The 24772-nt window shown below is 38.2% G+C and overlaps 1 protein-coding gene across 4 annotated transcripts in view; it reads right to left on the bottom strand.

Moving 5' to 3' along the window:
* The window catches only part of WNK1 (WNK lysine deficient protein kinase 1), a 144499-nt gene that overhangs the window by 44594 nt on the left and 75133 nt on the right, over positions 1–24772 (bottom strand). For 3 of the 4 annotated variants that reach the window (XM_079773949.1, XM_079773950.1, XM_079773947.1), the window contains exons 4-8: positions 23546–23703; positions 6629–6717; positions 4438–4657; positions 3027–3360; positions 1171–1358 (exon numbers count right to left, since the gene is read on the bottom strand). In XM_079773949.1, the coding sequence (XP_079630075.1) occupies positions 1171–1358; positions 3027–3360; positions 4438–4657; positions 6629–6717; positions 23546–23703 (989 nt within the window). Of the gene's footprint in view, positions 1–718; positions 752–1170; positions 1359–3026; positions 3361–4437; positions 4658–6628; positions 6718–23545; positions 23704–24772 lie in introns of all 4 variants that reach the window. The other variant, XM_079773948.1, reaches the window with a different exon arrangement.

Genomic DNA, 24772 nt, shown 5'->3' with positions numbered 1-24772 from the left:
CTTAAAGGTCAGAAAAGTAGATTGTCAAAATATAAGTATATTAGTAGTTTTCTTTATGTTACTGTGGCCATTCATCTTGAGACCTAGCCACTGTAGGACTGATAAATGGACTCTGAAGTAAACACCTTTTATCCCAAGCTGTAGGATAAAAGACAAGAGCAAGCAGAAGTATTTTCTTAACAGAGAAAGATTTTCATTTATTGAAGAGCAAGAGTTCCACAAAATTCAGATTAAAAGCTTTCTGAGAAAGGGAAAATCTACCTGTCTAAAGATTTCACTAAACAAGTGTTATATAATGACCAGTTATTCTCCAATTCCTTCCTGAGCCAGATGGTACATTTTATTTACCTCTTAAGACTTCACAGAAGATCATCAAAAGAAATGGGATATTATCTGATGGTCTACTTTAATATTATGAGAAGCAAAAGTGGCTAATGTAAAACATGGGGTAATAATGTGTATATATGTGTCTGTGTATGTATGTATATATAAATGTATAAAACATTTTAGGAAATAATCTCCATAAGTTGATTATAAAAATAAATCAGTAAGAAACAGATACCAAATAAAGGGAAACAGCACATGAACATATAATAAGGAAGGAACTTGTGTCCAACACAGACTTAAGGAGGAACATACATAGCAACTAATGATTAAACACAAGCGCTAAATTAAATGGTCATACAAATAAAGGATTCTTTCACTCTAGAGTACTCACATGCAGCATTCTATAATGGTCTGAAGGTCTTACCTGTGTTTTATACAATAAAAATTCTTACAGAAAATACATAGTAATTCTTTTAATAAGTAAGCTTTTGAAAAATTCTCCTCACCCCCAACCCCCAAACATTTGTATATCCAACTTATGCTGCTCTGAACAGTTTCAACTCTAAAGTGCTAAAGAGAACATTATCATTATCTTTAATCAAAGGCAGAACAGCCTAAATCTTGTACACAGCTGAACTTTCCATATGTGTATGTGTGTATTCCCTGCCCTGCCTGAACTACTCTTAATACACTCAATAATAAACCTATTTCTTTCAGAAATACACCATTTATATTTTCTACTTCAGACTCATGCTATTACTTGGATATAAGAAATAATTTAAATTTAACACATTATCTGTTGGCTCTCATTACAGGTTTACACTCTCTTATGCTGTTACTTACCATACTTGAGGGTGGATATACCCCATGGGGCTGAGATTGTGCTTGGACAACAGAAGCTGTGTGCCCTGGGACTGTGCCAGTAGAATGTGCCTGCTCATGTTGGGAACCATATGAAACTGTCTGTTGGCTGCTCACTCGAGATTCTGTGAAGACAGAAGATCCCTGACCACTGTCAACAGTCCCATCAGCTGAAGGAGAAAAACAGAGAGACAAATCATAAAATGGAGGTTGACTTTAGGATCAAATAGTTTTTTTCTTTGCACAGACCTGAACTAAATAAATAATGAATACTAGTTAATTTACTAAGTATATTTCTATGTTTAAATGAGAAATCCATATAAAAAAAAGTTTTAATGTCTTAAAAAAAAATCCCTGGCTATCACAGACTCTTATTATCTTACAAATAAAGGAATTAAATGGAATGTTGTTAGCCTTAAGTTTGACATAACTTTCAAAGTCCTGAATTTGGAGATCAGTGGGTTCTTAGTATTAAGCAGGTAGTTCTATTAACTTCTAGCAGTCTCATTAGTTTCCAATTTATACATTATTCAGCTTTGTTAAGAGATAAGCCAGATTAATGGGTTTAATGTAATTTAGCTCTTAAATTATAAGTAGCTAACATAAACTTGTTCATTTTTCATTATTAATTACCCTAGATGCCCGATACATGAAATTTGTGCACGTGTGTGTGTGTGTGTGTGTGTGTGTGTGTGTGTGTGTGTGTCCCTCAGTCCAGCCTGCGCCCTCTGGCAATCTGGGAGCCCTTGGGGGATGTCTGACTGATGGCTTAGGCCTGCTCCCTGGAGGGGGCCTAAACCAGCAGTCGGACATCCTTAGCACTGCCGCGGAGGTGGGAGAGGCTCTGTGGGAGCTCACTGACCACCAGGGGGCAGCCCCTCCATTAAGCGTCTGCCCCCTGGTGGTCAGTGCACATCATAGCAACCGGTTGTTCCGCTGTTTGGTCCATTTGCATATTAGCCTTTTATTATATAGGATTTCATTTTAAGGAATTGTGAAAAGTAGAAATCTATAAATTGGAATTTCCAAGATGAAGGAACCTATAAAATCATCTTATATTCTTTTCACATTTCCTCACTGCCCCATCCTTCTTTTCTATTAGTCATGAACGTAAGAATAGAAAAAGGTAGATAGCAACCATTTCAAACTTATTATATGCTACATTCATAATTCAAAACCAAGAGGCCAGTGCAACATCATTAATAAGAAGATAAAAAATCATGGACCTGGAGAGCATTATGCTAAGTGAAATAAGCCAATCGAAGAAAGATAAATATCACATACTCTCACTCATTTGTGGAATATAATGAACAATATAAACTAATGAACCAAAATAGATCCAGAGACATAGAATCATCGAACAGACCATCTAATCTCAGAGGGAAGGCAGGGGAGGGGGTAACAGATCAACCAAAGGACTTGCATGCATATAAGCATACCCAATGGACACAGAGAGTAGGGGATGAGGGCATGTGCTGGGGTGTGGGAGCAGCTGGGGAGAGATCAATAGGGGGAAAAGGAGACATATGTAATATTTTAAACAATAAAGAATTTAAATTAAATAAAAAAAATTTAAAAAACAACAGAGGCCAGAGGGGAGAGGCAGAGAAAATGGTATCATCCAGATATGGGCCCTAACAAGTATGGGGTGGCTATTAAAGTACTCTTAGAGATGGACGATACAACTCTGCATCCATAGGAAGTAATGGGACCTCAATATAAATCTAGAATCAGAAAAGATAGTTCCCCCATTACAGTAAAACAAAATAATTTAGCCCTCTTATTAAAGTCAATTAGGAGTATCCTTAGCATAGTTGCCCACTCCCCAAAATACTTACATAACACAGATATACTAGGTTGTTGGTACTGTAGTTGTTGATGTTGGTCTGCCTCAGGTTCTTCAGGTTCTACTTGTGTAGAAACTGAAGCTGAAGTGGTAGAGGCAGTAGGTATGCCAGTGCTAGCAGAGGGGAGCTGCTTGATTCCTGTCTGGGAAGCACTTGATTGTTGTTCTACTTGCTGTTTGAAACTGCTCTCTTCCTGTTTTCTTTTCTCTTGCTCCTCTCGCACCAACTGCCGCTGCTCCCGTTTTCTCTTAATTAATGACACTCTATCTTTGATGGCCTTCGCCATGGTCTTGTGATCACCTTCACAGACATACCCAGACTCTACCTATAGGATAAAAATGTGCATTAGGAAGCAGTAGGTTATCAAAAGTAAACAAACCAAATATAAAACAAAAAAGACCCTTTTGGGAGAAAAGTAGAGAAGGAGAAGAAAGAGCTCTCTAAGACTTGATCTTAACCAAACTGTGAAATTACTGGTCTAACATTATGCATTTTCCCACCATTTTTGTAGATACTCATGGGGTGGGTGCCAAGATCTTTGTAGAAACTCGAGAGGTGAATATACTTTCACTTCTTACAACAACAAAACAACGAGAAACCTAAAACCAAAGTTTTTAAACCAAATTAAGTCCCATTAGATTCTATTCACTCTATTTCCCACTCACACATACCATTACTAGTAACCTGTGTTGCTTGTACTTCCTTTCACTAGGCAACCACTTAACCAGATAAAACAACTGTGGTAAATATGTAAAGGTTAAAAAAAAACAAAAAACTTCAAACAGTATGAAAAAATTCACAAAAGTATCTCTTTCATACTTAGGCAATTATTATTAAATGGTTCTTATAAATTCTATAAGTACCTTTACATAGTAAATGACTTTTTAGGCATTATGGCAAGCCTAAAATTGGTGAAGTTTTCCTTTTTGAAGTGATCTTTTACAATACTTCAAAAAATAATTCACCAAAGGCTATGTAAATAATTTATCTTGAAAACTCCCTTAAAAGTAAAAACAATTTATGATCTATTTATAGGGTTTATACAGATGACTAGTCAAAGGCGAATGTATCAATATTTAGAAGGGATAACTTCTCATTCTCACTAAATATGCTTAATACAAACTAGAAGTCATTCAACATTAAACTCTCAAAATTACTTCAGAATGTATTCTAGTTTCTTTATTTCCATATTCATATTCTATTCTATTAGATCCATCCATCTATACCTATCTAAGTCTATATATCTTTTCCTCAAAAATAATTTGGGGGCCATTTAATCAACACAATTTTATATCAATGTGATATGCCATATACACTGCTTCATAAACTGCTTTTTTGCTCAATAATGTCAATATATATAAATCTGCATCAATTTTTAAATGGCTGATTAGTGATAATTTACCATTTCTTGAGCAACATCTTCTGGCACATCTCTGTCCAAATCAAAGGAAAACTCAATAGCTTCATTGTCTTTGTATTTTCCCTTCAATTTCTTAATATCTTCAATACGTAGCCATAACTTAATGGCTATCTTTTCTCCATCATCTTCTTCTGCTAATTCTACCCGTACCCCTGTTTCCTCCTGGAAGAAGGCATGGTTCAAAAGGTCTTTGATAGAATATCTTCCAAAGAGAGAAGGGGGAAAAAACACACATAAAGCGCCATTAGATTTAAAGGATAACTTTCAAGTGTGGCTAATTATTGATTGTTATGCTTGGAATAATGAAAAAGGATTGACAAAATACAAGAGACATTTCATAACTCATTTTTACATTGCTCCATTTGAATAGTGATTATAGTTTTACTCTTGTTACAGAACATCAAAACAATCTCATATATAACAATAACATTTATGAATAAAAATGGAAAGTGTTATCTTTTTAATATAATGATCTATTATTTAAGTTAATAGTGTACTAACAATACCAAGTAATACAAAGAATATCATAGCTTCAAAATACCATATAATTGTTTATATAGCATTTACAGTTACCAAAAAAAACAAAACAAAACAAAAAAAAAAACACACACCAAAAAACACATCCTCATATGTAGGATTTCATCTAATCCTTGACCAACATTCAATAAGATATCCTAATTAGGATATGGAAGTTCAGAGAGGCTGAAAATCTTGCTCATAGTTATAATAAAAGTAGTAAATGGTGGAATTAAAACTTGAAAATAAGTCTTTTGATTTCAAGTTCATTACCTTCTATTACAGCAAGCTTCATTTACCCCCCAAAATTCTCTCAATTCCTGTTCAACAATTTGTGTACTAGGCAAGCAGAAGTCTGACTGTGGAACAATCTTCTTTAGATAAATGGTCTCAAAATACCAGTAATCTAGTGAACTGGTCCATCCAGAAAAGAAACAGAGTAATATGTTTGAAGACTGGGAAACAAATATTCCTTTGTTTATAGTAAAAAAAAGTTCTTAAAGAGATTAAGGACTCTCCAATCAGTGCATATAAAAATAGAAACCCAAATTAAATTTCTACTAAAAAGCCTTAAAGATCATGATGTTAACCTCTTCCAAATAATGAAGTTATGAAAAGAGCATGAGACTGGAGAAGGGAAGATATGGAATTCTTTAATTTGGTTGATATACCTGATTGCTCACATTCTTCTGAAGGTAGACTATGCTCAACTTACAATTTATATTTGTACAGACTGATCTTTTTTTTTTTTTAACTTTTTTTTAAGAGGGTAAGGAGGGACATTCAAAGTGGATTATTTTTCAAAAACAGACATTGGACCTTTGCCATGCCTAACGGGTGATGAATCAGCTATGTGGCAGATCAGATACTTGCCACTCCTCTGAGAAAAGTCCTCTGTTAGTACAAATGACTAAGCCAGATCTCCTCCTAAGCTTTGTGGGAAGTCGTCTCTTTTTACTCAAAGGAATTTTGATGTTTTGCTCTTCTTCAATTTTGGCATATTAAAAGCAAATCAAAACCTGTATAGTTGAGTTGATTTTAAAGAACCAAGATTTTATTTTACCTTTTAGAATTCAATGAATAAAAAACTAAGGAATGGATCTGCTGCCTTAGAGATGGAACCCTACTGAGTTTTCTGTTTTGTTGTTAATCCTCACGTGAGGATATTTTTTCAATTGATTTTAGAGACAGTGGAAGGGAGGGAGGAAGGGAGAAGGAGAGAGAAACATCTAAGTGAGAGAGACACGTCGATTGATTGCCTTTCCTGCACACTCCTGATGGAACCTGCAATCCAGGTACATGCCCTTGACGGGGGAATCCAACCCACAACACTTTGGTGCATGGGCTGACTCTCTAACCACTGAGCACACTGACCAGGACTGAACCCTACTGAGTTTTATACATCATGCTGATGCTATACAAAGTTATCATTAAATGTTGATATTTCAGGTAATTCTGGTTTACTTAAACTCCAGTTTTACAACATTTCAGTATATCAAATTTGAACACTTCAATGGATAAAACTCTACTTTTAAAGATATTACGACATTAATTGAAAAACTAATCACAAGTAAAATACACCTTAGATTGAGTGTTATATTCACAGCATGTGACATTTTAGGTTTTTGTTTAAGCAACAGGTCAGGAGGCAACTTACCTTTCATCTTTGTTTTGCCGAATGCATCCTTCAATAATTTCCTTCACTTCAGGAATTGCTACTTTGTCAAAACTGGCTGGCTTCACCCCCTGAAACCCAAAAAAACAATGACAAGAACACATTAATAAAAGCAGAGCCTTTGAACTTTGACTTTCAATCGACTTTTAAGGTTCCATTATATTGACTTCTTATAAACCTGGCTTTTTCCCCCCGATTTGTCTGAAGGAGCTGGTTCATGCAGGATGAGTTGAGTAGTGGCAATTTAACTCCCACAAGACAAAAGAAAGAAACAGAGAGTAGGAGGCACTTACTTCCATGGCTTCTATATGTGGCTAGCGAAAATTTTAGAATGTTGTCAACATTTTCTGCTGTGTTTTAAGTAAAAGAAGTTACTGGCTAAAAAGAAGGCCAAATATTCTAATTGGTTAGAATGTGTTTTGTTCAACCTTGTTACCTAACACATTAATCAACACAGCAATTAACTGTTTTGAACAGTGAACTTGTGTGGGCATGAATTCACATGCTCAGTTTGGCAGGTATTCTATGATTATAGCACTCTTTAACAAACTCACCAAGTATAGAAGGAGTTAAGGATTTGGACTGGTTTGGCATGAGAACTGAAGAGCAAACTGTCTTATACATATGAAACATAAAATGAAAAGTGATACATTAGACCCATATGAAAGACAAACTGTCTAATTTCAGAAGAACACTCAATGCAACTATTACATGTAATACTAAAGAGCATCACAGTGATATTTCAGAATCTTCATGACGTGTAAATTTTTTGCAAATAAAAATTTCAGCAATGTGTTGAAAGATACAAGAATAACAAAATACCCCTATCTGAGAGGTGATGTGGACAAAGCCATCTCATTATTCCCAACTCATCTGATTAACCACACTAATACACTATCTAAGTGGCATCTAAATACACAAAACACAGGGAAATAGGGCAGAGGAACTAGAAAAGTTAGAATATATATTAATTCTAATAATCTATAGTCTCAGTGACAAGATATATTAAACCAACGTTAATGATAATTTGATAGATCACAGAAATGCATGTAATCTCTCATAGATTGAAATGAAATACAGTTGACCCTTGGGGCACTGACCCCCCTGGGCAGTTGAAAATCCACTTGCAACTTTTGACCCCCAAAACTTAACAACTAATAGCCTGCTGTTGACCTTATTAATAACATAGTTTATTGACACATATTTTGTATGATATATATATATTATATACTGTATTATTACAATTGAGTAAGCTAGAGAACATGTTAAGAAAATCATAAGGAAGACAAAATTTATTGTACTATATGTATTAATTTAAAAAAATGTATAAAGAGACCTGCATAGTTTAAACCTGTGTTATTCCAAGGGTCAACTCTACATCAAATAATTAGCTCAAAAAAGTTTTCAAATACTAGAGTTGTAGTGAAATAATTCTCATTATTTACTCAATGCATTATTCAAAAGTCCTAATTTGGAGGATTCTGCCTCTATGGCTAAACTTCCACAGCAAGGAACTGTGGAGTAGTGCTGATCCTAAAATTGAATCAATGTATTTAAAGGGTTCACTTCTGAGTAATGACTAAAAAGATAGCAGTTTGTATTTTGCTTACTTTCAAATCCAGCAAATTAAGTTTTCCCAACTGGTCTTTGAATTCTAATAAAAATAAGAAAATAATGCTGCTGAAGCAAAAGGCTGCTTTAATTGAGCAAGGTGGTATGGTATTTCTAACTAAGGCTTAAGAAAATAGGAACTGTTTTAAGAAAAAAATGGATGATGCACACTAAGAGTTCTCTGATAGTAGAAACACTAGAGATTTTGTTTTATATTTGTTTATAATTTTCTACAATAAACATGTAGAACTGTTTACTGTAGGAAACAAAAAAAAGCAAATTTTATTCATTTATTTAAATATATTTTTATTGATTTCAAAGAGGAAGGGCGAGGGAGAAAGAGAGAGAAACATCTATGATGAGAGAGAATCATTGATCAGCTGCCTCCTGCTTGCCCCAGTGACCTCCTGGTTCATAGGTTGACGCTCCAACAATGAGCCACGCCAGCTGGGCTAAAAGATAATTTTAAAAGGCTATTCATAAATATAATGGAAAAACAATCTAAAATATATGTTGAGTTCGTAGGACATTCACTATTGGCAGAAAGTTATCTGAAAGACAATTCTTTGCTAAAAGTGGACACATATATAGTTGGCCTTTGCATGTAAAAACATTCTAAATGCTATAGAAAAGCAATAAAAGAGAATATAGAATATGATTAGGAAAATGTTTCTTCTTCCATAAACACATTTTAGGGGAATGTAGTTTGGCCTTCTGGCAGTAAAACTCCACATATCACACACACACACACACACACACACACACACACACACACACACACACTGATTCTATCAAAAGACATTTCAATTTAGCTTAAGCATATTGGAAAGATAAAAGGATTGAATAGAAAAGTTGAATTCAGTGTGAACTGGGCAAATAGAAACAGCTGAGCTTCAGATTCCTTGTCAAGCAAATGGGAATACTTGCACAATTCACTTATCTATATTCACAACAGCTAGAATCAAATGTAATATCTAGGTTGAAAGCTCTTTGAATTATTAAGTTTGCTGACCTAAGGCCACTTTGTATTTCAAGGTAATCAGCAAAGATAATAAAGTTTAGAGTTAAAAGGAAGCAGAGAATTCTCTTGAATAATAATCACTAAGATCCACTGTGAACCTGCTTTCAATCTTTGGTCCTTTTATTAATCCTATCCATGCAAACATATATACACTCATGACTTTACAAATAAGAAATCAAATCCTACTTACAAATAGAGATAATAGTTGAACAAATGAGATATAAAGTCACCAATAGCAAAACCAACTGTGCATTGTATAACACCCTGAACTACTAGGTTATGCTACTTTTTCAACCTCTAGTTAAGATTTAGGTATGGAAAATTCCATACCAATGCTATAAAACATATACATTTAGAGGAATGAGTTTGGCCTTCTGGCAGTAAAACTCTACATATTCAAATGTCACTGCTGCCTTCAAAAATGTATTGCAGGTGCCAAGGTAGCCCAATAAAATGGAGACACACCTTACCAGTCTAGCAGCTGGTATTAAAAGATTAAGGCTGCTTACTGTTACTCACTTAGGTAATGAAAAGAATAAAAAGATATTTCACCAGTCAGCTACCATCAAGAAGTCAAGATTATAAAAATATCTAGCAGAGATATTATGAATCATTTGAGAAGCAAGACTTTATAGGGGTTGTTTATTTTAAAAGACCCAAAAATGTAAAAATTAGTATGAAATCTCATGATCCTTAAAGTGGCCTACAGAAAAGTCACCTGGTACATATAAATAGAAAGCTACTTAAAAGAAACAAGTACAGGTTTTCATATACACATTATACTCACAGGTTTCTTGTTCTTAGGAGATCAGAAAACTCAATGTATTTTCAAAAATTTTAATAAATAATTTTTAATGTAAAAAAGTTGGTTGAGGGGTAGTAAAGAATAAAGAGGGCCAAATATATGGTGATGGAAGATGATGTGACTTTGGGTAGCGGCATAAAATGTAGTATGCAGATCATGTATCACAGAAATCTACACTTGAAACCTGTATGATCTTATTAACCAGTGTCACCCCAATACATTTAATAATTTTTTTAAAAGTTGGTTAAGATTATTCTAAAACATGATTTTAAGCATCAGACAGGACAAAATAATGAAGAGAAAATGTTTTAATGAAAAAAGTTTTCATCTTTTTTTCCTTTGGTTCATATACTTCAATAGGGTGGTCAATTTAGAGCCTAAAAAAATCCTGCCACCTCTTTACTTCCTTTTTTCTCTCTTTTCTTTACTTTTTGATTTAGCCACACACAATCCTATTCTAGTCCTGTTCTGACCAGTAAAAGCAAAATTTTGCTCACCTGTTGTGAATGAAGTTCAAAAACACAAAACAGAATGGAATAATAAGGTAGATAAGTTTAGCTAATATTTCACACATAAGAAAAATTAATAGTTAAAAGGTACACACCCTTTTAGTCCAGTCTTCCTCAGCCAGCAACCAACTGGCTTTAGAAATATTCTTGTTTATTTTTGTAACCTACAGGGTCTCTCTCTAGGCAGTAGTGCCATATTATGTTTTTTGACCTGGGACAGTAGCTATGTTTCCCTGCATTAAACAAAATTACTTCTTGAACATCTAATGTTTAAGATACTTTTGGGGTTATACAAGATTACGTATTCTCTTAAAACAAAAAACAAAGGCCACTTTTATGCAATTTTAAACGGAGTACACAAAAATAACTGCATGAGTTGATATAAGATGATTATAAAATGTTATTTTATTTTTTATAACTAAAAAAAAAAAGACATGTACATGCATTTTATAAACTCTGAGTTTTTCTTTGAATTTTATATACTTATAATTTGCCAACTAATCTGCTGGAAAAATAGTCATTATATAGTATTCTTCTAGCTCAATCTTCTAGTTCTTAAAAAATCGTCAGCACTTACTTCTTAAAAGCTTACATTTCAAATGTGTTTAGGTAACATTTAACTATTTTTACATAAAAGTAAAACTTCTCCTAACCATTCAGAATTGAGAAAAGCCTCTTCCCTCTTCACATACAATATAGTGTAAAATTCACTAAACTATAAAATGTTATAAATATTTTAAAAAGCATTCTGAAATCAACGATTTCAACACTTTAAGTGAAACTTTCTACACATACGACCAAATACACACACACACACACACACACACGTATCTTCTGTATATTGAAAATTCTTACCCACCTCATTTACACAATCCTTTTGAGGGCAGCAGCAGCAATGAGAATTTACGATGACAAACACTGAGCAAAAATCTTTCTTTGTAAAATCCATCAGAAAAGCAAAATAGACTTGTTACAGAGGAAAATGACAATGTAAATTAATAGAGTAAATTAGCCCACAGCATAAGCAAGGCAGACATCAAAGTCAGGATGAAGCATAATTTCTTGTTTCACACTAGCCATGCTTCCCCAACTCTCAGATATGAGTTTGCTCTGCTCAACCAACAATCTAGTTATCTTAGATTGGCTCTTTAAACACTACATTCTACACAGCTGGGAAACTGTTCTGTTACTATTCTTCCTGCTTCTCCTCCAACAGCAACAGACTCCTGGACAAGCAAAATGAGATTTTTACTTATTCAAAGCTCCACCCATTATGTCCACAAGTTCTGCCTCCTTGACATCAAAACCTACACTAGAAAACTATTTATCTAAATACTCCCTTTCCCCTAATCATGTTGAAACTATGCTTTTAAAAGAAAATGGGGATTGAGTTCAATGATCAAGCTGTAAACTCAGAATATGTAGCCAAAAGTACACTGGACAAGGAGATCATAATACTTCTCAGTTCAAGCTGTCAAAAACCAAGTCTGTGAACTGAGCTATATCCCATAAATTCACTTGAAAAGTGTGGAAAATAGTTCCTCTGTTTATCTAACTTAAAAAGTGGTAATATTAAGGTAAATGCCTCACCACTCTCTCATGGCACATTAAAAAATAAACAGCTTTGAATTGGTACACAGTAGTAGCAAGAATTTATTCTTCTCCCTTCTCTTCTATTACAAAGCCTCACTATGCTTATGCATTGCCAGGAAGAACTCATGGGCCCAAATAACTCCTTCTTTGATTTTAGTTATTAAGGAAAGGTTTTGTTCATGGCATTAACAAAGATAGTATAAAAAGTGTTGTTCATTGCATTGTTTTAACATATAACAGAATCAAATCCTATCGCTTGTAATTTGGTAAGCTTGAATCCCCATCAAGACAGTGGGTACTAAGGCTTCAATTACTAAACAATAGTAGCATAAGACAAGGGCTTGGAAGCTATTTGGTAGGAATATTTTTTACTCTAAAGGCTAGAAATGACCATGAATTCTAACAAGCTACTACTTCTTTTTTATTTTTTAAATTGATTCCAGAGAGAGGAAGTAGGGAGAGAAAGAAACATCAGCCAGTTGCCTCCCATCTGCACCCTGACTGGGCAAAACCACAACCTGGGTATGTGCCCTGCATGGGGAATTGAACCCACCTTTCGGTGTATGGGACGATGCTCCAACCAACTGAGCCACACCACATCAGCCAGGGCATAACAAGCTATTTCAAAGTAGTTATCATTGATCTCTGGCTCAACACAGTTCATCGCTACCAAGTAGGTAGTATAGGATGTCAGGTATTGGTCAGAAATATAGCATTATCTCTAACTTAAGTGCGTAAGTAAGCCTGTTCAGGATTATGGTTAGCTAATGAAAATGGAAGAGCTAGAAAACAGGTGCCTGCTTCATAGGTTTATCAGATATAAAGATGTGGGTAAGTTTTTAAACTCTATTGAGCAACAAACAAAACCCAAATGCGGTAGCTTTTTTAGGACAAAGTTATAACGTAGTCACAGATACCTAGATCTATGAAGACCAGCCTTTTCTACATATCAAAATAAGAGTTTTCAATAAATATAATAAAAATACCATTCACATACAGATAACAATTTACATGTCTAAATTCTAATTCCTTGTTCAGAAAGTCCATGCCTTTCTCTGGATTTCCAAATTTCTTCAATGGTATCATCATCATTTCTATGTTCCAGACAGAAAACTTAGTCATTCTTGGATGCTTCTTCCTACAATATAAGTACTATTATTGTCTATGAGCTTTTAAACAAAGATACATGTTTAAAACTGCTGGTAAGCAGTTTTGCAACTAATAATCCTACTATCCCCTCCAAGAGCCAAAGATGGATGCTCAAGCAAAATTCGATTTTTACTGACCTGTTACCTCTTAAAATTGTTGCTTCTTTTATATAACAGTTGTAATCACCCAAGTCCAGATGATCAAAACTGTAATAACCTCTTTAAGTTTAGACCAATTTAAGACAGGCCTCATTGTTTCCATTCTCTCTGTCTCCCAATTTGTATTTTACATTGTGACTAGTTCAACCACCTGGCTTCATTGAATCATCTGATATTTAACCATTTCCAATCATCTGACATCATTTAACATCACACTGCTCAAAAATGGCTAACAGTTCACATCTACTAGATGGCCACAGAATCACAGCTCTAAAAAAAAATCTCAGTGGAAGTCCTCCCCCGTCACCCTCATTCAAATATGATAATGGTGGGCCAGGAATTAATACTATGTCAAAGTTAGAATTAATTCCTTAATGCAACTGGCATGTATGGAGTGTCTAGTTTAGACTTGTCTAATCTAGTAGGTATCAGACACCCACTAGATACACTGCATTATCTTCAGCATTTAGAATAAAAGAAATGGAGTCTATATTCCAGTGGGTGGGTTAAGCAAATACAAATTCCACAATGCCTGGGATTCAATGTTACTTCTAGTCCATGTTAAAGTACTTTTAATGTCTTTAATCTGGTGTGAAAAAGCTCTCACAATCCAACTTGTATCTACTTCTCTACTCCAATCTACCCAAGATAAGTCCAATCAAGCTGGTTACTTGTTCACTGAATACTTAATACATATTTTCACCAACAAGAATACTCTTCCTACTCCTCCATTTTTTAAGCCAACTGAGCCCTACACTTCTTTCAAGGTATACTTCAAATCATATATAATGAGAAGGCTGAATTACGACTCTTTTGGCACATAAGTTCTCTACAAAATACTAGGAAACTAATTACTATTATAATGTACTTAAATATACAAACCATCTTTTTATACCCTACCAGTTTTTATTCTATAGTGTAATGACTTTTAGGATAAAACCTGTGAATTATAGATCAACATTCAGTGTGAATAAGTAAAACTAGCTTTCCTGAAAAATTCTGAAATAAGGATTTCACAATTGTTCTCTAGCACCTAAAACACTGGGAATGATATCCAGAACTGCCTGGTTTAAGATTAACAGTCTGATTAATATTAAGAACTTTTAATCTTAATCAAATCACAGTAGAGTAATTGAATGACTCTGAAAATCATTCACAATGTTCCCATGTCATAGCCCATAATACACAATTTTCTTTTACATGTATAACCCAAATTTACTGAATGGAAACAGAGATAAAATTTATTTTAAAAAGCAAAAAACAATTTCAGCTAATTCCAGTGGATTTAGGTCTCTGAGCTAGCACAAAAATTCCAGCTGCTAAGTAAAAAACAAACAAACAAACAAATAAACAAACATGTTTCCCTCAACTTTTAAAACCCTATCTAATCAGGAATCAGCCTCAATTCTCTCTGGGAAAAAAAAGGGGGGGTGAATTGCAATCTGTTATATAAAAACTAAAAGGAATTTTGTCTTAACTGCTTTCATTCTGTTTCCTCCCAGACAGAATGTTCAAACCTTGCAATCGAAAGGCTAATAGAATTAGTGACAAAGTCAAATTACACAAACAAAGTAATTAAAAAACCCCATTATTTCTAACTTGGTTGTTATGAGGCTGGATTCAGCTAGATTCTTACTGGTATGAACCATTAGTTTAGAGGAATTTGAACATACCTTATGATCCCATTGGAAAACAAGCCTCTTCAAACTCCCTACCAAATCCAGCTAGTTCTATCAAAGAAAATTAGTTTACCTCGTAATTCCTCAAGGCTCATTACTCTCTGATACATGAAAGCCTTTATACTGCTCCAATCTAAAATGCACTATCCTTCAGATATCCTTCATTGATGCTATTGTTTATTGCAGTTTCTATTCTTTTAACAGTGGACAAAAATCGTGCCTAGTATATTAGTACGCTTATTTGGATCTTTTCGTTACCAATGGCAGAGATTTTCAAGTTAACTGAAGACTTCTTTGAACAGGGATCATTAGTCCTTTACACAGGGCTCAAACCTGCTACCCATGTAACCCAAAGTTTTTTTGCTCTTGAGGTCTAGAAAAAAGATTAAAAACCAGAAACAGGTAAAGGAAATAATTTCAAAGTTTGTATTTGTGTCATGTTAGCAATGCTTGATTTCTGACATTTATTATTATTATTATTACTAGAGGCCCGATGTACGAAATTCGTGGAAGGGGCTCAGCCCTCGCAGCCTTGGCCGGCCCTTGCAGGCTCTCACATCCTCTGCTGGCCCTTACAGTCCCTTGAGCTGTGGAAGGTCGTCCAGAAGGATGTCTGGATGGTTATTCTGTTTGGTCAAATTAGCATATTAGCTATCCTATCTAATAAAGAGGGAATATGCTAATTGACCATCACACCCTCACAAAGATGGCGGTGCCCACAGCCACAAGATGGTGGCGCCCAGTCCCCTCAGCCCTGCCGGGGAGGCAGGCATGCGGCATGGCTGGGCCTGCCCCCAGGCAGGTCCGGCCGCTCCACATGCCTACCTCCGGAGTCCCCCAGTCCCCTCAGCCCCGCAGGGCCGGCCCGAGGCACAGGCAAGCTTCAGATATCGGCTGCCCAGCCAAGGCCCGAGACGCAGGCAAGCCTCAGATGTCGGCTGCCCAGCTGACCAGGGCAGGCCCGAGGCACAGGCCAGTACATATGACGCACGCTGGCAATTTAAAAATAAAACGTTGCCCTAGCTGGTTTGGCTCAGTGGATAGAGCATTGGCCTGCAGACTCAAAGGTCCAAGGTTCGATTCCAGTCAAGGGCATGTACTTGGTTGCGGGCACATCCTCAGTAGGGGGTGTGCAAGAGGCAGCTGATTGATGTTTCTCTCTCATTGATGTTTCTAACGCTCTCTCCCTCTCCCTTCCTCTCTGTAAAAAATCAATAAAATATATTTAAAAAAAATAAACATTGACTAAAACATGCATGATACATATAAAGCATTCACTGGTGCCAATCACACGTGTGTGTTTCTCAAAGCTGAAGTATTAACAGGATCTGCGGAAGGAGAGGTTGTTCTGATTCTAAGAATTGATTTGTTCCTGTCTGACACTGGCCTCCCATTTAAATTAACTTGAAGACAGTTTCCCGTGATGCCAGCATTTGCAATGACTATTAATAAATCACAAGGACAAACTCTAGGCAGAGTAGGAATATTCCTACCTGAACCCATTTTCGGATATGGTCAGTTATATGTTGCTTTCTCTCGAGTTCGAAGAGCATGTGACGTTAAAGTTGTAAATACTTCATCACAAGGAAAATTAGTTAAGCACTCTGAAAGTGTTTTTACTCTTTTTTTAAAAAAAATGTATTTTATTGATTTTTTACAGAGAGAAAGGGAGAGGGATAGAGAGTTAGAAACATCGATCAGCCACCTCCTGCACACCCCCTACTGGGGATGTGCCCGCAACCAAGGTACATGCCCTTGACCGGAATCGAACCCGGGACCTCTCAGTCCGCAGGCTGACGCTCTATCCACTGAGCCAAACCAGTTTCGGCTGTTTTTACTCTTAATGTGGTATACAGGGAGATATTAGAATAAGTTTAATCAATTTATCAGCCATTGTTTTTATCAATGTTGTTTTTATATCATGTTTTTGTTGTTATATCATGTTGTTATTGTTTATTTATTAATTTATATATTATTTTCATCTCTGACACTTCTATTATAGAGAAAGGGCAAATAGCAACATTAAAATATTTCTTCTAATTTCCTTTCAATGTGCACAAATCCGTGCACTGGGCCAAACAGATATAGATAATACAGAAATAAATGAGTATGGCTGGGTTTTGTTAATTTATTTATGATGCTGAAATATGAATTTGGTATAATGTTCACATGTTATGACATATCCTTTTGATTTTCACGATTTAAAAAATGTAAAAACTGCCCAGCCAGCATGGCTCAGTAGTTGAGTGTCAACCTATGAACCAGGAGGTCATGGTTCGATCCCCAGTGTGGGGCATGCAGGCGGCAGCTGATCAATGATTCTCTCTCATCATCGAGAGAAGGTAAATAGCATGTACAAATGGGTAGGAATAAAGGAAAGGATGTGGCATATGTTTAAGATAATAAAGAGGACTAGCTTAATTAAAAAAGTATTTAGAAGAAGATAAGGAATAGCAAAAGAGAACGTTAAAAATTTGTACATGCTTTGATAAGCAAAAAAATTAATTGATAATATAAACTACTTCTGGAAGATAATGTTAGGGTGTGACATAAGATGTAAAATCAGAGTTTTGACAATGAGAATAAAGGCTTGCATCTAAGAGTTATTCTGAAGCAAGAATCTGATAAACTGGAAGTAGAGAGTAAAAAAACAAGGAGTCATATATACTTCTTGAGGTTTCAAGAATTCTAAATAAAATAAAGGGGAAAATCATCCAGTAAATAAGCCACCCTATCTCCAAAGAAAAAAAGGAAAAATGGAAATGATTTTATGCATTGAGGGGAGAAAAGGTAATAATAAAAGACCTGAACTTGGAATACAGATCTAGAACTCTAAGAGGCAAAGCAGATGAGCTTTTTAAGGGAAAAACTATGGAATAATGATTAAGATACTTATTGCAATTATCTGAAGCCTAAAGAAACTACATTTCTCCTGCCTGAGTTGAAGATCAATGCTTTAGAGAGCGCTACCATGACTTAGAAACTGGGGTGGGATGGAGAATGTGTGTTGAAAAGAGGCTGACGAATATAACAGTAAGGACTCAGGAGAGAGACATGGAGATAGTAACAACCTATATATGTAAAGAGGTAATATGCTAATTGGTCCTAACGGTGTCACAGTAATGACCAATTTGCATATTGACAGACCAGCAGGAGGCTGTGCGCACAGCAAGGGGTGGGCGGCCAGAGCCAAGTTCCCGGGGGTCTGAGGAGAGTGCCTGACAGGAGCCGGGACTACAAAGAAGGAATAGGAAGTGGCCACAGGGAGCTATTCCATTCCCCCTGCCATGGACACCCTACCCCAGCCCCCGCACCCCCGGGGGGACAGACAGACACCCTACCCCAGCCCCTGCACCCCCAGGGGGACGGGAAGGCTGACCAGACGGGAAGAAGACCCAGCCTAGGGGGTAGCTGCAGCCCGCACCTCTGATTCCCGATCTCTACCCCCACTACCCCCGCCAGGAGTGCCCACAACAATACACGCTGGTGACCACCCGTCAGTGCCCCTGAGGCACCCAGGGTCCGCTGGGGCCGGGCATACCTCTCCTCCCTACAACTCTAGACCCGGGTGGAGGCAGGCCTGAGCGCCGGCCCCTAGGGTGAGACCCTCCCCCCCACAGCAGCAGCACCATCTCCACAGAGGAAGCGTGCTGAACCTCGCTGGGGGCACGACTAAACCCGCCCTCCTAGCCCACCTGGCTCCATGCTGGCGCAGCCCCCACCCTGCTCCAGGAGATTGGAGCCCCGCCCTGAACAGGTACAACTGCGAAACAGCAATGTACAATTTAAAGAATGGCGCCAAGTGGGGAGGTTTGACAGTTACTCCCCCTTCGGCCTCACTGCCCCTTTTGTACCCCTGTAATGCCCTGCCCCCCGCCAGTGCCTCCATGGATGACCACTGCTACAGGGCTGCTGGCCAGGGCCCGCCCCTCCGAGGCCTGCAGAACCCTCTGCAAAGCTTCCATAGCTACAGTCCCAGGAAACAATCATGCCTTCCTCCCCTAATCAGTACCTGCTACCTGAGAGGGTACATGTGGGCTTAAAAATAACAATCCCTTCCTGTTTAGACATCACTTACTTGATGAAACATTTCTGGATTTATTAGCTTAGAACCTCCTCATGACAACCCAGTGAGGTAGGCGGAGAAGAGATTACAATTCCCATGGTATATGCGTATGTATTCAGAAATGAAGCTCAGAGAGGAAGAGCATCAAGCCCAGTGGTTCCCAAGGTGCAGCACACGCTCCACAGGGAGGAGGGGGGCAATTTGATTTTAAGTGGGGGCAATTCAAGCATGACTTAACAGTGAATTTTTTGCATTTCTTATGGTTCTAGGGGGCCTCATCTACAGCGTATCCTACATAATAAAATGCTAATATGCAAATGACCAAATGGTGCAATGACTGGTCACTATGATGCACGCTGACCACCAGGGAGCAGACACTCAACGCAGGAGCTGCCCCCTGGTGGTCATTGTGATCCCACAGGGGGAGCGCCGCTCAGCCAGAAGCCGGGCTCACGGCTGGAGAGCACAACGGCAGTGGTGGGAGCCTCTCCCGCCTCCATGGCAATGCTAAGGATGTCCAACCGACAGCTCAGGCCCACTAAGCCGCCAGTCAGACATCCCCGCAGGGCTTCCGGACTGCAGGAGGGCACAGGCCAGGCTGAGGGACCCCTCCCCGCCAAGTGCAAAATTTTGTGCACCAGGCCTCTAGTCATTGATAAAATACCACAAAAGTTACAAAGATGAGAATAACTTGAGAGTAATGCTCTTTTCCATACAAACAATATCTATTATTTTTATTGGGTATAAAGACTCTAATGGTTCTTACCATTCATGCTGAATAAAATAAATTAACTGTCCAGAGTAGTCGCATACCTATCACACAGTAGAATCACATACAAGCTACAAAAAAAGGACATTATAGGAATATTCACAGCAATTATAATTAATGAAGTAATCAAAGATATGTCCAAAAACTTTATTTGTGAAGACATAAAACTAATTTGGTCTCCCTAATAAAAACATTTCTCTTAAGTTTTTCTTAAAAAAATGTATTTTTATTAATTTCAAAGAGAAAGGGATAGGGAGAGAGAGATAGAAACATCAATAATGAGAGAGAATCATCAATTGGAAGCCTCCTTCCCGCCCCCACCACTGGGGATCGACCCCACAACCTGGGCATGTACCCTGACCAGGAATAAAACTGACCTCCTGATTCATAGGTCAATGCTCAACCACTGTGCCATAAGTTTTTTAGAAGTATACTAAATTACCATTCAAATCAGCTATCAAAATCTAAATAAACAACTTATAACCACATGTTCTAATACATAAAATTTCAATGAAACTGCATCACTAAAAATGAGTTAACTAGATACTATGTGCCTCTTAATCCTCCTATATAATAAAGAGCTAATATGCAAATGGTTGTTACACTCTCACACCATAATGGCTCAGACACTCAACACAGGAGAGAGGACTGGGGACCAGCCAGACACAAATGGGCTCGCGAGAGAGAAATGGGGACCAGCCAGGCACAAATGAACTTGCAAGAGAGAAATGGGACCAGCCAGCCTGCAGCCTGGGAGAGGGAAAAGCCGCCCGCCCCGCGGTCCCGGGTGCCAGCACTACACCTGCGCTTGTGGCCCGGGAGAGAGACAAGCCATGCCCCACAGTCCACACTGTCCCAGGGGCCAGCGGCTGCACCTAGCGGCTGCACCTGCGGAGAGGGACAAGCTGCCTGCCCCGTGGTCCTGGGTGCCAGCGCCTGTGGCTACAGCCCAAGAGACGAACAAGCCGCCCACCCCGTGGTCCCAGGCACCAGCGCCTGTGGCTGTGGCCTGGGCAAAGCCACCCACCCATGGTCCCCTGCGGGGGCAGTCAGCCCAGAAGAAGTCGGCTTGGGTCCTGGGTGCCTATGGCCGGCCAGAGGGAGGGAAACCCGCATCCTGGGTGCCTACAAGCAGTCGGAGGAGGGAATCCTGGGTCCTGGGTGCGGGGCGAGGCAGAGGCCGTTAGGAGCAATCAGGCCGGTAGGGGAGCAGTTACGGGCGATCAGGCAGGCAGGCAGAGGTGGTTAGGGGCCATTAGGCAGGCAGAGCGGTTAGGGGCGCTCAGGCAGGCAGGCAGGCGAGTGGTTAGGAGCCAGCAGTCCCGAATTGTGAGAGGCAGTTGGACATCCCCCAAGGAGTCTCAGATTGCAGAGGGTGCAGGCTGGGCTGAGGGACTTCTCGTCCCGTGCACAAAGTGCACCGGGCCTCTAGTCATATATAAAAGCCTAAGCGACGAGCAGACTGGTATCTATGACACGCATTGACCACCAGGGGGCAGACGCTCAACGCAGGAGCGGGAACCACAGGCATGGAAACATGGAACAGACTGATGAATGTCAGAGGGAAGCGGGTAGGGAGAAGTGTGAGAAGAGATTAACCAAAGATCTTATATGCATACTAGAGGCCCAGGGTCTCTGAGCCTGGCCTGTACCCTCTCGCAATCCAGGACCCCTCAGGGGATGTCAGAGAGCCAGTTTCTGCCTGATCCCCACAGGCTAGGCCAAGGGACTTCCCCTCCCCCGGTACATGAATCCATGCACTGGGCCTCTAGTGTAATATAAAATACACAGAACCACATATTTATTCTTGCAAAATTTTTTTAACCTAATTTTTTTATGTGCCCTGACCAGAAATCAAACCTGAGACTCTGCAGTACACGGGATGACACTCAACCAACTGAGCCACACCGGCCAGAATGAACCTAAATTTAATCAAGCATTTGGAATTAGTGGTCTCAAACTTGTTTTTCTTGGGGTCCTCCATTACACTTTTAAAAATGATTGAGGACTCCAAAGACTTTTGCTTATGTATTATAGTATTGTTATTTACCGTCTTAGAAATTAAAACTGGGAAAGTTTTAAAATATTAATTCATTAAAAAATTATAATAGCCCTAGCCGGTTTGGATCAGTGGGTAGAGCCTTGGCCTGCAGACAAAATGGTCTCGGGTTCAATTCCAGTCAAGGGCACGTACCTTGGTTGCAGGTTCCTCCCAAACCCAGGCCTTGGTCAGGGCTTGTGCAGGAGGCAACCAATCAATGTGTTTTTCTCACATTGATGTTTCTCTCTGTCTTCCACTCTCCCTAAAAATCAATGGAAAAATATCCTCGGGTGAGGATTAACAACAAAAACCAACAATTTATTATAAAAAACTTATAATAAACCTAATTAAATTATTTTTCTATCACCAACACCCATCTACAACTTTAAGGTAAATTTCTGTTTACAGAAATATAGAAGATAGAATAACAAGTTAAATGACATCATAAGGAAGCAAATAGACAAATCTAGAATGTGAAACATTTCCCAAAACAATTCATCTAATTCTTTCAACAAATCAATAAAACACAGAAAAAGAAAGCAAGGGCAATAGTTCTAGATAAAGACACATGACAACAAAATGTATTCTGTGGACCTTGATGGACCCTATTTTGAACACTGACTGTAAACAGACATCTCTGAAACAATAGGGAAAATATCTTAATAGGTTAGGGTATTAAATGATCCAGAAATTTACTATTATATTTTTTAGATATGATATGGTTATATAATATAAAAATCTTTAATTTTTATAGAGGCATAATGAAGTACATAGTGGTAAAATGAAACAATGAAATAGAGAAAGAGAACAGATGAAGCAAGTGTAGCAAAAATGGCCCCAATATTCATGTTGCATTGAATAAATGGGAATTCATTGTATGATTCTCTCTATTTTTGTATATGTTTAAACTTTTTCATAAAAGAAAAAGTTATAAAAATAGTCAATAAAATTACTTTGCTTACCTGTTATGCCTTTTGTGGAAAGCCTCCATTATAGTAAACTTTCAGTGTTTTATATTATGGACCTAACAACTATGCTTCAGGTTTCCATTGGACACTCTAGAAAATACCTCTTTTGGCAGAGATTAATTACCATGTGTAAAGTAGAATATGGTTTAAATTTATAACTTAAACACTGTGGGTATTAATAAATGATTTAACAAATTAGTATATCAATTTTAAGCCATTCAGAAAAAAAGTCTGTGAACAAACCAGCTTAGTTTAAGAGCATAACTCAAATAAGCTTTATGGTGGGAGAAAATGAGAACTTACATCTCATAATAAACATTTAAATGAATGCAAGGAGGGTCCAGAATAAACTGGTGCTTCTTTATGTTTGTTCTCACTGTATCATGAGCAATAAATATCTTAACTCCCTCTTCTTCCAACATTTCAGTATGCCTTCACTATTGCTCCCTTCTGCATTATTTGATGTTGTCCAGGTTGGGATTCCTTCTTAATGTGACCTAAGTTCATCAGTCAGTGAGAGGAAGACTTACACTGGTCACGCGACGGTATATCTGCGCAGCATTCTGGCACTCCGAGTAAGGGTATTCAGATGTGGCCATCTCAAGCATGCACATCCCAAAGGCATAAACGTCAACGGATTCATCATATTTCTCTTCATACATCTCAGGGGCCATGAATTCTGGGGTACCTTTAAATTAAAAGAATGATTCAGACTCAATGAAAGTAGAAGCTACTCACCCAGGGAAGAAGCAGGAGTTGACCTGAGAAAGAGAATAAAATGGAAGAGGGAAGGAAGGGAGGGGTATTAGAAAGAGGAACAAAATCTTAGTCTATTTCATCAAATATATTATAGATCTTTCACTGCAAGGCCTTTATAAAAGAAACTAGAACAGGGTCAAGTGTCCTTATTTACTATTTCAAATGGATTACTGCTGTACCAAGCAGAGCCTTGAAATAAAAGATCAAAATACTTGTCTGCCCCCTACTGTATGGTAGCTGTAAGGTTAACATTTAGCAATTTCCAGAGACATTTTTGGTTATAACAACTAGGGGGAGAACAAGGGGTGTGCTACTGGCAATTAGTGAGTAGAGGCCAGGTATGCTGCTAAATAATCTTACAATGTAAAAGACAATCTTCACAACAAAGAATTGTCTAACCCAAAATTTCAATAGTACTTAAGTTGAAAAATCCTGTTTTAGATATATCATATCTTGTGAAGAGTAGGAATAAGGAAAAAAAGTTGTAAAACCGAACTTTCAGAATGAACTCATATTTTCACACTTTAAAATAAACTTTTAATAGGCTGATATTTTTCAATATACATAGAAATCCAACAGACTATTTTAGTAACTAAAATACATATAAATTGTTTCCTTCACATGGGAAATAACTCACTATTATCTATTAAGGAAATCCTACCTAAAAATAGACAAACATGCAAATTGACCATACCTTCACTATGCCTGCGATTGGCCAGGAGGCGCGGGGGGGGGCGGGACTCGGGGTGGCCGGGGTGGCCGATTGTGCCGGCGGGACACTGAGCTCGCGTCGCCAGCGGCGGCTCGAGCTCAGCGTCTGCGCCATGGCTGTGCTGCGGCACAGAAGGGGCCTCTGGGGCAGTGAGCTCCCGACCCACCGCGGACCATCAAAAGCGGGGGAGCTGGGTGCTTGTCCGCTCAGGCACCAGGCCTTTCAGAAGCCTTCGCCGCGCCAGAGGCTTCTGAAAGGCCTGGTGCACCAGCGGACAAGCACCCAG

The sequence above is a fragment of the Cnephaeus nilssonii genome, assembly GCF_951640355.1.
Source record: "Cnephaeus nilssonii genome assembly, chromosome: 6".
In the NCBI taxonomy this organism is placed as follows: domain Eukaryota; kingdom Metazoa; phylum Chordata; class Mammalia; order Chiroptera; family Vespertilionidae; genus Cnephaeus; species Cnephaeus nilssonii.
The sequence above is the reverse complement of the archived record's forward strand: the minus strand, read 5'-3'. Positions and strand labels throughout refer to the sequence as shown.